Consider the following 15480-nt stretch of genomic DNA (forward strand, 5'->3'; position numbering starts at 1 on the left):
TCAACAGCATATTTATTCATTTCTTCTTGAGAAAAATTTGAGACATGAAATCACATAACTTGTGATATTGTTGCTTATGCTAGTGCTATGTATTTATGCTTCTTTATGACCAGAGTTGGACAAGGCTTCATTATAAGATTATATAATCATAACCTCAAAATGTTTCATCTAGTGCGCAGTATGATTTATCCATGCTTCCAATCAAAATCACGGCATATCTTGGCAATCTCTTGGAGTACATGACAAACTGATATAATCAAGAGAAAGAATCCGAACTGACTATGATACCATCTAATCTCAGCTCGGCAATCTCTTGGAGTACATGACAAACTGATATAATCAAGAGAAAGAATCCGAACTGACTATGATACCATCTAATCTCAGCTCGAAAAAAAATAGTATGATGTATATTTGCGCAATCAGAATACAAGACAATAACCCTTGCTCATATATATACATCTGAATAAACTACAGCAGCATCTAATCTCGGCTTGACCAAAAATCATTATGATGTGAATTTGAGTATCAGAATGCAAGACAATAACATGTGCTCATTTATATACAAGTATAACCAGATAAAAGACAGTAGTGCTCATCTAGATACAATACCGAGTACATATTCTCTAGTAATACTATCACTGGCTACTGGAACTAGGGGGTAGAAAATTGTTCCTGCAGAAGAGCACGCATTTTTCCGTGTTTTCCTGTGGAAATGTTTTTATTCACTCCTAATCCACGGCATCTACCCCCGAGGTACACGCACCTGCATTTCACATCGATGCCAGTTACTAAATGAATATAAAGAAACATTGTAAAGAACATTATTATGCGATACAATTTTGTGTTCCTACAGACAATTTGAAAAAGAAAACTGAAAGTTCCCAGCGTAATTCTGCAATTATAAGTAGCCTTCTTCTCCATTTCATTTTGTGGGAATGTACATTTCATCAAGATAATCAAAAGAAAGCCAAAGGTCATTGTGTAAATCTGTTTACATGAATTTTTGTCATTTAGTTCTACTAGTTAACATGTTTTAGTTGGTTTTGTCACAAGTTTTCGTCCTCTATTGGATACCCTGATAAAAACCATTCTTAGTTTCAACAAATAGTCCATCTTTTTACCTGAAGGGGGAAAAGGTAAAACAGTTTACTTGCATTACATTTAAAAATTACAAAATTTGACTCGAAATGCCTATGATTATCAGCTCTGACCAAAGTCATGTAATAGAAAACCTAGCATAAGAGCTCATTTTTCATTTTGCATACTTCACCGACTCCTTAGTACAGTGCTGGTAGTGACAGAATTTTGTTAGCCATACAATTATAACCAAATATCTGAAGTATAATCCAATAGAAGAAAATGTTACTCGATAAAACTTGGAAGGTTAATTCAAAATCCTAATAAATTACCTAGAGACTGTAAGGTCAGGGGATGTAGTCATGATTTCTTCAAATTTTTTTTTCATTTTCAGTTCATGAGAAGAAAGGGAAAGAATATACCAGAAAATGTGGTAACTGTTTTGTTCTATATAAATGGAATTTATACTATGCCCAAAGATATGATTCTTAAAAAGAAGAAAGGAGACATTCCTTTGTCCTGCTATCTCATATCAGCTCTTTACTGCTGCTTTTTGGATGTGTCTAATAAAATCACATTTACATGTGTTCTTGCACTGATTCTAAATGTAACCTGCCATTCCTTTTGGTTAGTGTCTGAACGCATAAGAGAATCTTAAATCTCTCTCACAATATGATATTTAAATTTATATTTGACTAGAAATTCTTTATTATCCTTATTAGAAATTTCCAGTTCAATGATTCTTTATTATTTGCGCATGAAATATGTTTTCTAATCCAACTATATACCCTTCTGACAATGTTTTGTCAGTAAATATGAAGATTCTTTCAAATATTAACTTCCCTGACTATTCATGAAATTCATAAAAACTGATTTTTTTCCTATAAAAATATTCATCTCCGCATCACTTTAAAAGTAATTTTGCATATAATAAGTTTGTCTTGCATGAACTTCAAGAGTGAAAAAAACATTCATCTCCGCATCACTTTAAGAGTAATGTTGCATATAATAAGTTTGTCTTGCATGAACTTCAAGAGTGAAAAAAGCAAGCTTACATTCACGCATTCTAATATAAAATCTAGCACAGATTTAAAAAAAATTGGCTAATAACCGAGGGTGGCAAAATTAACTCAGAAGAAGATATCACTAACACGTTTTAATGGCATCACTAGCCTACAAATGGAGCATCGTTTCGAGTGGAGCATCTTCTTTGTTGATAGTGAACCATATCAAGAGATCAAAAGGAGAAGTCTACTTTATTTCCAACAGAATATGTATCCAATAAGCCACTCTTATTATGCTGTGTATATGGTGTATTTGTTATACATATCATTGACAAAGATCCTAAAAGCTTTCTGCAAATCTATGACAATCACCATGACTGTATTAACTGAATCCTTAATATCCTATACCATCCAAAAAGTTAAAAATGCTAATGCAGCTAAATGAGATGAGTCATCCAAAATATATATTGAGCAAGGGGCCTTTTAGGTGCCTGAAGCAGAAAATGTGTGGACAGCTGTAACACCTGGACACTCTGAACAGTATATCTTAATATAAAGTTAAGAATCATATATGTGTTATAAACATACACAAATTCAGACGCATATATGAGAATCTAACCCAAGCTCAATATGCATAATCAATAATCATTCAAGTACATTAGCTTGAGAATGAAGATGGGAAGCAGATGATGGAAGGGATGACATAATAGCCAAAAGGAGAACACAAGTGGTGTCAATTGCGCCGAATTTTCTTTGCTGCAAAAGTTTGCATCTAGATTATTCCTGTCATGCTATATAGAGGCCATGCCAGTGATTTGTGGTACAAAAGAAAAGCAGGACTAGAATAACATTTATTAGAACAGAAAGCTCAGCCACTCATTTGTGGCCCCATGAAGGTTCTGATGAACACTACAAGATAGTTTAAATCTACACGTAACTGCACGATTTGCATAAGGCATAACTACAAACAAAGGAAGACAAAGAGCATGTTATCGTTAATGGATCAAGTAAGGAGAATGCGTAACAATCTGTACCAAATAGTTAAAAGAAACATGCAATCAGTTGCACAGTCATGGCGCTAAGAACCACTTAATTGAAACTAGCCTTAGCAAACATGTATATATTTTAGAGTAATATTTTGCAAGATAACTGATTCAATGAAGTTGAATTATGCATACTTAATTTCCATTGAGTGGAAATATTGAAAATGAGCAAAAATTGTGTTATATTAAGATGGTTGTTGTCATGTATAACAGAGACCCCTTAGTGCACCGATTAGAAAAAACGATAATATTAGAGCTCATAGGGCTAGGAGATCTAGAGATACACCTAGAATGACTTGGTTAGAAGGAATTAAGAAAGGATATGATTAGGACTAACTTAACAAAGGAGATGACCCATAAAATAATGGAATATAAAAATAGGATTCATGTAGCCAACCCCAAACATTTGAGATAAAGGCTTGTTTTTTTTTTGTTGTTGTTGTAGCATAAATTGTGTGTTATACCCCATAAAAATCATGAATTTTAAAAGTACATGTACCTTATTGTCATTAAGCTGAAATGAACGAAAATGGACAAAATTTATGGGTTATGCCAATGACAATCGCGAATTTTAAAGTATATATACTTAATTGTTATTGGATCAAAAAGAATGAAATGGACAAAAATTTTAAGTAATAACCCATAAAATGATGAATTTTGAAATATGCATCTATGGTTTGAAAAGAACGAAAATAAACAAAAATCAAAGAACGAAAATAAATAAAAATTGTGGGTTAGAACAAATGAAAATCACAACTTGTAATGTACCTATATATGCTTAAGTGGCATTGAGTTGAAACAATTAAAAATGGAAAAAAATCATGAGCTATGGCTCATGAAATCGCTAATTTTGATGTATATGCACTTAATTGCCAATGTTTTGAAATGGTTGAAAATGGATAAAAATTATGGGTTATAGCCAATGAAAACCATGAATTTTGAAGTACGAAAACTTAATTATCATTGGAACAAAATGAACGAAAGAGAACAAAAATCAGGGGTTAGAGCATATAAATATCGCAAATTTTGACATACCAATACTTAATTGCCATTGGGTAAAAATGAAGCAAGTAAATCGTGAATTATAGCTCATGAAACTGCGAATTTTAAAGTGCGCATACTCAATTGTCTTGTGCCAAAATGAATGAAAATGAACAAAATATATGAGTTAAACTATATGGAAATCACAAACTCTTAGATATGCACTTAATTGCAATTAGGTCTAGACAAGCGAAAATGGTCGCGGTTTATAACCATGAAAATTGCAAAATTTAAAGTAATCATACTTAATTCTCATTGGTTGAAAGCAAACGAAAAATGGACAGAAATGATATGTTATAAGCCATGAAAATCGTGCATTTTGAAGTACTCATACTTAATTATCATTGGGATGAAACAATCGAAAATGGATAAAAATCATGGATTTTATCCTATGAAATGATAAATTTTCAAATATGTGTAATTAATTGCTATTTGACTGAAATGAATGAAAATGTATACATAATTATCAATCAAAACACGAAAATGGACAAAAATCATGGGTTAGCCCATGAAAATCGCAAAATTTTAAGCGTGCATACATAATTGCTACTCGGTCTAAACGAACAAAAATGGACAAACAATTCGGATTATAGCTTATGAAATTACAAATTTTGAAAGACATGTACATAATTGCTATAAGCTTAAAATGAAAGACGATGGACAAAAATGGTGGGTTAGACCCTATGAAAAACACAAATTTTAAAACACCATACTTAATTGCTAATGGGTCGAAACAATTGAAAATAGACAAATCATGGGTTATAGCTTATGAAATCAATAATTTTGAAGTACGCATACTTAATTTCTATTAGGTAGAAACAAATAAATATAAGTTATAGTCCAGAAAATTATGAATTTTAAAGTACGAAAACTTAATTTTTATTAAGTGGAAATGGTCAAAAAATTGTGGTTAGAACATATGAATGTCAAAACTTTTGAAATACCCAAATTTAATTATGATTGGATCAAAATTAATAAAAATAGACACATACTTAATTTATTTGGGTTGAAACGAACGATAATGGACAAAATCATGGGTTATAGCCATGAAAATCATGAAAATTTAAGTGTGCATACTTAATTGCTATTAGGTCAAAGCGATCAAAAATGAAAAAAAAACATGGGTTAGAGCCTACGAAAATCAAAAAATGCCCACACTTAATTGCTATTTGAGTCAACACAAACAAAATGGACAAACGTTGTGGGTTATAACCCATGAAATTGCAAACTTTAAACTATGCATGTTTAATTACAAAAATCACGGGTTATAGCCCACGAAAATTATGAATTTTGAAGCATACATCTTTGATTGTCATTAGTGGGAAACAAACGAAAATGAATAAAACTCGTAGGTTGTTAGTCATGACTATCCCACATTTTGATATATAAGTATTTAACTGCCACTCGAAACGAACTAAAATGGACAAATATCATAGGTTATAGCACATAAACTGGCAAATTTTGAATACGCATACTTAGTTGTTATTGGATCGAAATGAATAAAATTCATAGGTTAGAACTCATGAAAATCGTGACTTTTCAAGTACACATAATTAATTACCTTTGGATGGAAAGGAAGGAACGAAAACGAACAAAAATTATGGGTTACAGCGCATGAAATTTGTAAATTTTGAAGTAGACATAACAAAAATTGTGTTAGGCTAAATAGCACTTAAATAAATTATAGCTTCACTCTAATGTTTTAAAAAGCTCCCATATGCGGTACATTGACCACCCGCCTAGGTCTTGGGCGTGCCTAAAAGAGAGTGGACCGCTTACACGAACTACACCGCTTATGTCTTTATCGTAATTTCCTCCACTGTAGCCTCCACATCCTCCAAAGTCATCTAGTCTCCTCCACTAACTTGAAACACCTCCGGTTTTCAAAAGATCTTTACTACATTTAAACAAATTAAGAAATCTGCCAAGGTGCCAGTCATCACCTAGCGGTGTCTAGTACTTTCTATAATAGTGGTACTTATTATCAATCATTATAGTTAAAAAATATAGAAAACTTGCCTAGGCCTCACTAAGGCTCCTGCCTAGGCACCAAGTCTTTAGGTGTCGGGTCTGGGGCCTAGACCGCGTAGCGTTTTTTGTAACCATGGCTCGCTATGCTCTTATATACCCTCACTTGTTTTTCATAACATTTATATTACCCGAAGTTGTTTAACATTGGCATATTACTACTCTCTTTTATGCATACGTGAAATTTTTTACCTGAATGCTCCAAAATAACACTCACGTGCTAATTGATTCAAGGTCATGAGAATATTTGGGAGAAGATTTTCATGTTTGCATAATAGAGGCTAGTAATGAGTCAATTTTAAACAACTTAAGGTATACAAGTGCCACGAAAAACAAGTAGGGTATTTAAGTGAAAATGCATAAAATTATAAGGTTTTAAGTGTTATTTTACCTATGACAATCGTAAATTTTTAAGTACACATATTTTACTATTATTGGGTTGAAAACAAGAAAAATGGAAAAAAAATCATGGGTTAGACCTCACGAAAATCACGAGTTTTGAAGTAACCTTACTTAATTGTCATTGGGTTGAAACAAATAAAAACAAACAAAAAGCGACCGCAAATTTTGAAGTACATATATTTTATTGTCATTGGATCGAAATAAACGAAAATGAAATGAATCCAAACACAAAACGCAATTTTTGGGTGAAATGAATGAAAATGGACAAAAATCATGGGTCATAGCGTATGAAATGGCTCAAATACGCGTACTTAACTAGCATTTGATCAAAACAAATAAAAATAAACAAAAATAATGGGTTAGAATGCATGAATATTGTAACCTTTGAAATGCCCATGCTTAATTGTCATTGGTTCAAAACAATCGTAAATGAATAAAAATCATGGGTTATAGATCATGAACTTGCTAATTTTAAAATACGTATATTTAATTGTTATTAGATTGAAATGATCTAAAATGAAGAAAGATTGTGGGTTATAGTCTATGTTAATCGCGAATTTTGAATTAGGAAAACTTATTTTTCATTTGGTCAAATCGAATAAAAATGAACAAAAATCATGGATTATAGCTCATGAAATTGCAAATTTAGTGTACGCATACTTAAATGACACTACTGATCACTACATCGAAACTAACATTAGGAAACATATTATATTACAGAAATATTTTGTAAGAAATTTGAAAGATTGAAGCCTAATTTATTAAGTGAACAAGAAAACAGAGTTGAGTGAAACTTAAACAAAGTCTGTGTTTAAAGTAAACACAACTAAGTGATGTTTAATCTGTTAAGTCAACGGTAAGACAGAGTTAAGTGATGTATTTTTTCACTTTCGCCGTTTATAAGAAAATGATAAGACAATTTGACAGCTTCAAAAAAAATCTCTCTTCAACAATTGACACCAAAGTACAAGTTCTAACAACATAAATTTTAGTTTATACAGAACTGTTAGTGTTATGCGAGACGTTAATTTCCTACTCTATCCACATCAAGCTACCTAACATATGAGGTACATGTGAAACTTCATGATAAGGTAATTGACATGCCAAGAAAATTTCGTGAGAAGTTACTCCATTATCATCTTTCAAATTAGTTTTTTCTTCTTTCCTTCCTCCCAGTATACCTCTGCTTTCATTCTGAGAATGTGAACACTATAGTCCAGTACTTAAAAGGTTCCCTTCCAAAATGGTTTTCTTCCCAATCTGTTCCTTTAAAACATGTATACCATGATGTCATTATTAAGAATTGTTCTATCAAATATCAATGTCTAAGCATTTGCATGTTACTACCATATCAACCTGATGCATTGATTTTTTGCTGAAATTGACATCCAACTTTTCCTGATTTCATCAGATACTAAATATTCTTGGAACAACTAACTATATTCCCTAAGATTAGCATGTGAAGACTTACTCAACTTCCTCACTTGATCATTATAAAACCCTCCAGCCTCATGCCTTTAAAGTAAAGTCCCCAACCGAGAGACAGTAACACGATGTCAACAACAAATATAACAGCCATCAGGATTTCATCAGATGGAGCATGGCAGGGAGAGAACCCACTAAACTATGCTTTACCTCTTCTTGTCATTCAGACCACATTAGTCCTCTTGCTAAGCCGCAGCATTGCTTTTTTCCTCAAACCCCTCCGACAACCTAAAGTCGTAGCAGAAATTTTGGTATGTAGTCGGTTTTGCAAGATGTGCAGGATGTTGACATGAAAATCATACTACTAGTGCTAGGTGCTAGAGTCATCATGCATTCTTAAAACCATTCAGCCGCTTTGAGCCATTGTTTTAATTATCTCCAACATGGCCGGCCTGATACATCCCCTATGTATCCTTTTAGTGGGCTTGCTGCAACCGATATGGTCTCTAAATATTTTCTTACTGCTTTTTGGCTATTTTGGGTAGGATATCCCCAATATGGCCAATATATTAGCTGATATGTTGACCGATATATCCTTTTATACGGCTTGTCGCAAAACAATATCCTGCGTTTTTGCAATTTTTGGCGAGATATCATGATTTTCCCATCATATCAAATGACATTTTGGCCAAAAAAATCAGAACAAAGTGTTGCAACATTTGATTTGTACTTTTAATTGTTTTACAAGGTTGATTAGTGATCCTATACATATATTATTTACATTTTGTATGCATAGATTTCATTAAGTATGTTGAGATTATATTTTAGTGCATTATAATATATATGCAAATATCCATTATGACACTTCGACATTTATCGTGTATCCCTCATATTTTCCCAATATCCGCAATCCGATATAAATTTTGGCCATTCGATATTTCCTCAATATCCGATATTTAAAACCTTGCTTTGAGCTCATATGTCCACGAAATGGATCATTCATTATTGTTCAGTATATGTTTTTATTTTACCTCAACATTCAGCTATGGATGGCTATCAGATTCTAAAACTTATATATACATACACAACTATACATAATATGTTGATATAACTTGTATCAGATTTAACTGATCCCAGGACAGGCTTGATTAGTCAAGATATTTTGTGCTCAGACGGTGCATCAATTTTGTTTTGAGTATTTGATCAAGCAGGTGCTGGTCATGACTGATTTTCCGGATGAAACAACCACTAAATGTTAGTGGATAAAAATTAGTTTACTTACATTGAAGATGATGCTTCCGGACTGCTGTCATAACTTTTATTAATAAGCTTTCTTTCCTATTAAATAAATGGTCTAAAATTCGATACCACCATATTTCAACTGGATGAACTTTAGCTTATCTGCTAATATATTTCTAAAAGAAACTGTCCTCAGACAAACATATGCATGTACACACATCATTACATGCAAAAAGTTGAATTCATCATGTTCTCTCAAATATAGATATACATCCAACACTGCAATTCTGAGGCCAAAATAAGGGGGAAAATAGATATACATCCAACAAATAAGAAAGACGCTCGAGGTCTTGAAGATATTGTGAAATCTAATACCTAGAAAATCAAAGAAATATGTATAAAATTGTATGGGTGAATAAAGGAGGAAAATGAACACTTTCAGAAGATATCAGACAGAATAATGTCATTTACTAGTTTCAGGACAAATCAAACATACTAATGATTAGCTTACAAATTGTGGATTTAAATCCCCTAGTCTCTGACACTAAAGCAACCCTTCTTACAGCCAAACAGCTATTGTCCCTACAGTTATATGATCCAACTATCTGTTGTGACCAAACCTCGCTATAATGGTTCTCTAATTTCAGTCCAGATGACAGTAAAATGTAATGAATTTGTTATCAAACTAGTGTGGATCACTGTGTTTTCTATTCTAATAATTTTCTTTTTTGTGTAGGGTGGAATTGTCTTAGGACCTTCTGCACTTGGCCGATGGAAACCCTACTTGCATACAATCTTCCCCTCATGGAGCTGCCCCGTCCTTGAGACTGTCTCCAGCATCGGTCTCCTCTTCTTCCTTTTCCTCATTGGACTAGAACTCGACATCAACTCCATTCGTCGCAGCGGGCGCAAAGCCTTTGGCATTGCAGCTGCTGGAATCCTCCTCCCTTTCCTCTCTGGAATTGGGATAGTTTTCGTCCTCAGGAAGACGGTTTCTGGTGCTCCAGGTGTTGGCTTCTTCCAATTACTCGTTTTCATTGGTGTTTCACTCTCCATTACAGCTTTTCCTGTTCTTGCTCGCATTCTTGCTGAGCTCAAGCTTCTTACTACTGATGTCGGAGAGACTGCAATGGCGGCCGCTGCCTTTAATGATGTTGCAGCTTGGGTGTTGTTGGCACTTGCAGTTGCATTATCTGGAGGGCAACATAAGAGCCCGCTCGTGTCCTTATGGATTCTGCTCTCAGGTGAGGGCTTTAAATTAAACATTAGTGTAAATTTTTCACAACCCCCAACCCCCCCACCCCACCCCCCCAAACCCCCAAAACTTTTCCCACAAAACCCGCAAACTCCAAATTTTCTCAAAAAGCACCCCCCACGCCCCCAAAAAACCCAAAACTTTTAATTTTTTCCACCAAACCCTCCAAAAAGGGTCTCTTGCAATTGGAGGACATTATTATCCATCTAATTCTTTTCTTTTATTGATTGCAGTGGGTCACATTTTCTCTTCACCTTGATTTTTTGGGGTTTATTTTAGGTTCTTTGGAGTTTGGAGTTTTTTGTGGGAAAGTTTCGGGGTTTAGTGGGAAAAACAAAGTTCAAGGGGTTTTTTTGTACCCTTCGACTTTACCTGAAAGCTTAAACCGTTGGGTGATAAACCGATAATAAGACTGTTACTAACGGCAGTTAAATATGTGAAGTTGTCAAGCTGGCTGAAGGTTGAGTTCCTTCAGCTCGTTTCTGGACAATAGAGAAATTGGTTTATTACTAAAATACAAATAAGTGCTGAAACAATCCATCCTAAGCTCAATCGAACAGTTCAAGAATATCTTGCTGATATTTAGGCTTTGATCTCAGGCGTACTCTTCACAGTGTTCATGATGACAGTAATACGACCAGTTATGGCATGGATTGCTCGGCAATCATCACCAGAAAATAGGGCAACGAGGGAGATGTCCATTTGTCTGACACTGGTTGGAGTCCTGGTATCTGGTCTCATGACTGATTTCATAGGAATTCATTCCATTTTCGGTGCGTTTATGTTCGGGCTAACGATACCAAAAGAGGGGAAGTTTGCAGAGAAGTTGTTTGAGAGGATAGAAGATTTTGTGTCAGAATTGATGCTCCCTCTCTACTTTGCATCAAGCGGACTGAAAACTGATGTGGCCAAGATTCAAGGGGCGGAGGCGTGGGGCCTTTTAGTGCTAGTAACCGCAACAGCATGCATTGGAAAGATTGTCGGAACTTTCGTGGTGGCTGTCTCTAGTAAAATTCCAGCGAGGAAGGCAGCAACGCTTGGAGTGTTGATGGGGACTAAGGGACTGGTAGAGCTCATAGTTCTAAACATTGGAAAAGAGAAGAAGGTAACTCAAGTCCAATTTGAATATAAACTTTACCAAGAGTTTGCTACAAGTACAAGCTGACATATGAGCTAATAAACTCAGCCATAGTCCTATTTTTTTTAATCGTTGGTGAATTCCTCAGACTTGTTAAAGTCTAGATCTTATTCAACTTCATGGTGGTAAAATTGTAAAGGGTTAATTGCGGATAAACCCCTTACACTATCACGTGGTTGCAGATTGATCCCTTATAGTTCTATTGTTGCAGATAGACCCCTGAGTGAATTTTTTTAACTCTTCTATCCTCAGAGGAAAAGAAAATTTTTTGACAAGATATCCTAAGGGCAAAAGAGTCAAAAAACTTCACTAATGGGTCTTATCCACAGTTGGGCGATAGTGCAGGGGTCCTATCCGCAACAAGAGAACTACAAGGGAGTATCCACAACAATATAACTACAGGGGTTCTATCTGCCTTCAGACCATAGTAGAGGGCGTCTATCCACAATTAACGCAATTGTAAACCAACAAAAAGGTCTAGCCAAAACAATATAATTATAATCTAATTGTTGAACTTTTGGTTTAGGTCCTCAACGACGAGACATTCACAATCCTTGTTCTCATGGCACTTTTCACCACCTTTATCACTACTCCCGTTGTCCTTGCCATCAACAAGCCAACAGGGGATGCATACTGTAACTACAACCCTCGCCTTCAATCTGATTCATCTTTATCTTTGGGCAAAAGAGATCTCAGAATTCTGGCATGCCTCCACAACTCATACAATGTGCCATCCATCATTAACCTGATTGAAATGATACGAGGAAGTGATGAGATGTCTAGGCTCAAACTTTATGTACTGCAGCTAGTCGAGCTCACCGAGCGTCCATCATCCATCTTTACTGCATTACGAGCTCGAAAGAATGGGAAGCCAGCCCATGACTCAACTAAACTGGAGGGATGCAGTAACCTTGATCAGGTTATGGCAGGATTTGAAGTATACGAGAAGCTGGGAAGGGCCAAGATTAGATCTATGACCGCCATCTCAGCTCTTGCCACCATGCATGAGGATGTATGCCATGTAGCAGAAGAGAAGAGGGTTTCCTTTCTGATTTTACCATTTCACAAGCATTGGGTTGCTGAGGATGATGAAGAGGTGGATGATGTGGGTCATGAATGGAAATCTGTGTACCAACGAGTCTTGGCCCATTGCCCTTGCTCAGTAGGATTGTTCATTGACCGAGGATTCAGTGGACCAACTTTTACAGAGGATAATACTAGAATATGTGGTGTGTGCATTCTGTTCTTTGGAGGACCAGATGATAGGAAAGCTCTGGAGCTCGGTATAATGATGCTAGATAATCCTAATGTCAGACTGACACTGATACGGTTTGTTCAAGAGGAGAAGAATAGCCCCTTGGCCTCAGAGCAGGTAATTCTTCAATCTTACATCAAATGCTACAACTAGAGCTTGAAATTGCTATTATAGTTCTATGTTACTCTTCTTTCTCCTATACATTGCGAAGTGAAAATAACTAAAGATCTTGATAAACAGGAGCAGGATGATAAAAATGTGGCAGAGTTCCGAAGAAAGAGCAAAGGCCTGGCAGTTTATGAGGAAAAAAGAGTAGATATATTCAAAAAATTGCATGATCTATGTCAAAACAAAGAGTATGAACTTTTAGTGGTAGGGAGGCGAGCTTCATCAAGGCTAGGAGCTCTCAATCTCGGAAAGTGGTGGGGAAAGCACACAGAGCTAGGACCAGTTGGGAACAATTTAACTTCACAAGGGCTTGGAGTTGTCTCATCCTTGCTCGTAGTTCAGCAGCACTGCACTGTGAATTCATGTAATCTGATACCTTTGACTTCCATGGATGGAAACACAATGGCACTCACCATCAGCCCAAATATCAGTGCATCGGTATGAATTTGAAGAGAATTTTCTCTAGAAAGCTTGTGTTATTGCTGGTTTTAAGGGAAAAAAATGGAGCCTTATATGTAAGTAAGATGAGTGATATAATATGTTATGCTTGTAAGATATGTGTGTCTTATCAGAACCTTGGACAATTTAATTGACTTAAAACATCAGTTCTATGGATTAGTTTGTACCCAGATTGTCATTTATACCTCAGAATGTAGAGGGAGGGTCTTGGACTCCTAGTAGAGCTAGCTAACATTGTAAATAACACTTTAGGGATAAGATCAACTTAAGAAAACATGTGCAATTGCAAAGCTTAGAAATTGGAACAAAAGGATTCTACTAGGATTCTACTAACATCTCCAACCGTCTAGGCTAGTCGCAGGACCCCCGGAATTCTGATCTATATCCTGTGACTCATTTATACTGGATTCATGATCTCGATCTAAATAAAACCAGTGACATGAGAACTAAAATCATAGGAGTAAAGGTTTGTCTTGGAGTTTTCTTACCAACAAATCACATGATATTAAAAGATGCAAACTTGTGATATCAGATTGCATGTCTACATATCTACATCCGGCTGCATTTGTGGACACAAATATGTAATAATATGCATAACTATAAAACTGATTCAAGTATATGGTCCCAGGTGTATGGTGATTCCCATAATGGTATGGCAAAAGCTTAACCATTTCACTTCAACATACTCATGAAAGGTTTCATACCCTCACGATGAATCAAAATCGACTCGATTGGACAATATTTCTCCCAACTAAAACAAAACAAAATCTGTATTGCAACAGAATACATTTATGAAGGAAAGTCGCTCACAAATTTACATAACCGAAGCCAAGTTCAAGAACTACACTTTATTGCTTCCTTGCAACTTCCAGAAAAGCCTAAGGTTGTACAAAATCAGTGTTATTCAAGATACGTGATATTTTACTCCCAAGGAAAAAAAGGGAAAGAAAAAAAACATAGTCTATGTATTAACCCCTAGCCAAAACTAGGAGAGAAAAGAGACACGGCATTACTATTTTATAGCACTACACATGGAATACAAGAGGAAAATAACAGCATCTTACTAGTGAAAGCCAATTTCTGTCTGGTAAGAACCAGCGGATTTCCCACTTTGAGTGTCATTCATATTTGATGAGCTATGGGTGTAATTATCATAACCATCATCTTTCGAGTCATCCCACCCACGCCAGCTTTCACCACTTTTGGTCCTCCTACTGGACCGCTTTGTTAGGTCTCATGTTTATGAGTCTATTGTCTAATCTGGTTTTGATAATTAACAAACAATTCTTAACATTTGTTGTCAAGTGTTTGCATTTGATTGTTAGGTATCCTACACAAAAATTCTAAGTTGGAGGTTGGTTGGAATTGAGCTTAACGATGACATTCAAAGGAGGTTGGAAGGAAACCGGAACGAAGTCGTCGCAATTCAAGTTAAGATCCATCATCGCTTCATCCGCAACCAAGGCAAGCTTAATTGAAGATCTATTGCTTGGGTATAGTGTTTTAGGTTTATACTTTGTGTGTTTATACTTAGAACACAAAATTCATACACACACACATTTGTTTTGATTAATCGTTTGTTTTAATTTATCGCCGTTTTGGATTATAGACTTAACGATACTATTTCATATCTTTTCTTAGTCCATTAATCCATTCAAAAGGATTCTAAAATTGGTTTGAAATCGTTTTGTCAAAATCAAGTGTTTAAACAAACTCAGATTCTTGAGATTTTACAAAATGATAAGTTTTCACAAACGGAAAATGATATTTGAAAATTTTCTTTTCTTACATGTGTGTTTTCATCAGAATAAACAATCCTCCAAGTTTCATAATTTTTGGAATTTATTTACTATTTTTAAACACACTTTAAAAATCAAGTTTACTGTTCAAATATGTGTTGTGCACGTTTTTCGGTCGACCGGATGTTCAAACCAGTCGACCGATAA

General features: G+C 35.1%; 2 protein-coding genes across 2 annotated transcripts in view; one reads left to right on the forward strand and one right to left on the reverse strand.

The window, feature by feature from the left end:
* Nucleotides 389–15480, reverse strand: part of LOC109829620 (ADP-ribosylation factor GTPase-activating protein AGD7-like) — a gene marked incomplete at its 5' end in the record, with an annotated part of 19356 nt that continues 4264 nt past the window's right edge. Inside the window, one exon of the mRNA XM_020396678.1 lies at nucleotides 389–763. Coding sequence (XP_020252267.1) covers nucleotides 743–763 — 21 coding nt within the window. The remainder of the gene's footprint in view (nucleotides 764–15480) is intronic.
* On the forward strand, nucleotides 8149–13680 carry LOC109829898 (cation/H(+) antiporter 20). Its single transcript, XM_020396983.1, has 5 exons — nucleotides 8149–8331; nucleotides 9996–10503; nucleotides 11114–11619; nucleotides 12179–13024; nucleotides 13148–13680. The coding sequence occupies exons 1-5, from the start codon at nucleotides 8149–8151 to the stop codon at nucleotides 13517–13519; spliced, it is 2415 nt and encodes an 804-aa protein (XP_020252572.1). The 3' UTR covers nucleotides 13520–13680.

The sequence above is a fragment of the Asparagus officinalis genome, chromosome 2, assembly GCF_001876935.1.
Source record: "Asparagus officinalis chromosome 2, Aspof.V1, whole genome shotgun sequence".
In the NCBI taxonomy this organism is placed as follows: domain Eukaryota; kingdom Viridiplantae; phylum Streptophyta; class Magnoliopsida; order Asparagales; family Asparagaceae; genus Asparagus; species Asparagus officinalis.

Excerpts from the sequence above, each read along its gene's own strand:
- LOC109829898 (XM_020396983.1), top strand. The coding sequence starts at position 8,149 with ATGTCAACAACAAATATAACAGCCATCAGGATTTCATCAGATGGAGCA. Across the intron at positions 11,620-12,178 it reads ACATTGGAAAAGAGAAGAAG|GTCCTCAACGACGAGACATT; the intron begins GTAACTCAAGTC and ends CTTTTGGTTTAG. Across the intron at positions 13,025-13,147 it reads GCCCCTTGGCCTCAGAGCAG|GAGCAGGATGATAAAAATGT; the intron begins GTAATTCTTCAA and ends CTTGATAAACAG.